At 63.0% G+C, this 1824-nt stretch overlaps 1 protein-coding gene across 1 annotated transcript; it reads left to right on the forward strand.

The window, feature by feature from the left end:
• Positions 1-3: 3 nt before the first annotated feature.
• On the forward strand, positions 4-1812 carry PTGDS (prostaglandin D2 synthase 21kDa (brain); the record flags this gene model as incomplete). The annotated part of the gene is made up of 4 exons (XM_009701816.1): positions 4-84; positions 1204-1343; positions 1467-1534; positions 1678-1812. Coding segments are annotated over 4 exons (424 nt in total), but the record flags the coding sequence as incomplete, so codon positions are not given.
• Between the last annotated feature and the right edge of the window lie 12 nt (positions 1813-1824).

A 1824-nucleotide genomic window follows, 5' to 3' on the forward strand; every position in this document is an offset into this window, starting at 1 on the left:
CTCGGGGTCCTGGGGCTGACCCTGCTCGGGGCACTGCATGCCCAGGACACCGTTCCCGTGCAAACCGACTTCCAGCAGGACAAGGTGACCCAACCTGGCTGGCATCACTTACATGGAGGTTTGGGGTGTTTTGGGGGGGATCCTCACCTTGAAAATGTGTGGAAAGGGTGTTGCAGGTGGATTTGGGTCCAGGCTGGCCCCCACAGCCCTGGGGAACCCCCCCAGGGCTTGGGTTTGGTGGCTCTGGAGGGGATGCAGGATCCAGGCTCCAGCCCGTGGGGCAGGACCAAGTAGGTGTGGGGCTGGGCTGTCTGCTGTGCCGTGGGGTGGGTGTAGATGCACAGGGATTTTTATAGGGGGGAGCTGAGAAAAGCAATCTCAGTTTGACAGACAGCACGGACATGGGCCATGGACCCCCCCTCCCCAACACAGACACCCTCCCCCCCTCAGTCCAGGGTCCCAGAACAACAAGGGCTGCTGTGCTGGGGTGTCCCACAGACCCCTCTGCCCTCCCAGCCCCTGGGTGCTGGCATGCTTGGGGTGCTTGCACTCCCCTTCCTCTCCCCATCATGGGCAGGACCCAGACCAGGACAGCCCCAGCCCAGGGTGGGGGCCCAGCCCCACAGCCCTGGGGTCCCACCGAGCCAGAGCAGGGGCCATGCTGCCTGTTCCTCCAGGGAACCTCTGAAGGGGTCCTGGGGGACACAGCCACCCCAGGGAGGTGATAGGGATGGAGGTGTGTCCTGCAAGGATGGGGATGTGACATGTCCTGCAAGGGTGGTCCCAGTACAGCCCATCTCCAAGGCCAACAGTTCTCCTCTAAGCTGGTAGCCCCAGGGACTGGGCTGGGATGAGCCGTGCTGGTTCCAGGGGTCCTGACCCCTCCTTATGCCCGCAGACAGATGGAAATGGCATCTCAAAAAAAAACTGTCACCCCCCTCCCCGGGCTTGGGGCAAAGAGGAGGGAAACACCCCTGGGCAGCGAAGGGGACATTGTAAACCAGGGATCTCCTGGCCACTGCGGTTTGTGGATGCCAAGAGCTGTAGCAGCTCCCCGGGGGATGAGGACCCCCAGGTTGCCATCCTGCTGTGGGGTGCAGGCTGGCAGGGGAGGGGGAGGTGGCCTGGGCTGGGGCTGGTGGGTGGCTAAGGGGTGAGCTGGGGTCTGTGCCCGGTTGGCGACTGAGCAGAGGTTGTGTGCAGCTCACAGGGACATGGTACAGCATCGGCCTGGCCTCCAACTCCAACTGGTTCAAGGAGAAGAAGCATCTGATGAAGATGTGCACCACGGTCATCTCCGTCACTGCAGATGGGAACCTGGAGGTCACCTCCACCTACCCTAAGTATGGGTGTGGGGGGGGCGTGGGCGAGCAGGGTTTGCTCCCCCATGGTGCCGTGCCTGGGGCTATGTGTGGTCTGGAGCATCACCCCCGGTCCCCCTGACATCCTCATGCTGCGCTCCCCAGGGGTGACCAGTGTGAGAAGAGGAACAGCCTTTACACCAAGACGGAGCAACCTACAGCAGCCCACGGGAGTGCCTGGTTCCCAGCCCGTCCTTCTGTGGGGCAGCCCCTGATGTGCCCCCAGCTCCCAGCCCAGCCCCTGGGCTGTTGCCCGTCCCTGCTCCTGCCCTCGTTGGAGCACCTCAGAGCTGGCTCGGTGCCCAGGGCTGAGCAGTGCTCTCCCTATTTCCCGCAGGCTGGGGCAGCAAACACGACATTCGTGTGGTGGAGACCAACTACGAGGAGTACGCCTTGGTGGCCACCCAGATCTCCAAGAGCACCGGCACTTCAACCATGGTGCTGCTCTACAGTACGTCTGCTC

Source organism: Cariama cristata, unplaced genomic scaffold, assembly GCF_000690535.1.
Source record: "Cariama cristata isolate BGI_N322 unplaced genomic scaffold, ASM69053v1 scaffold38836, whole genome shotgun sequence".
Taxonomy (NCBI): domain Eukaryota; kingdom Metazoa; phylum Chordata; class Aves; order Cariamiformes; family Cariamidae; genus Cariama; species Cariama cristata.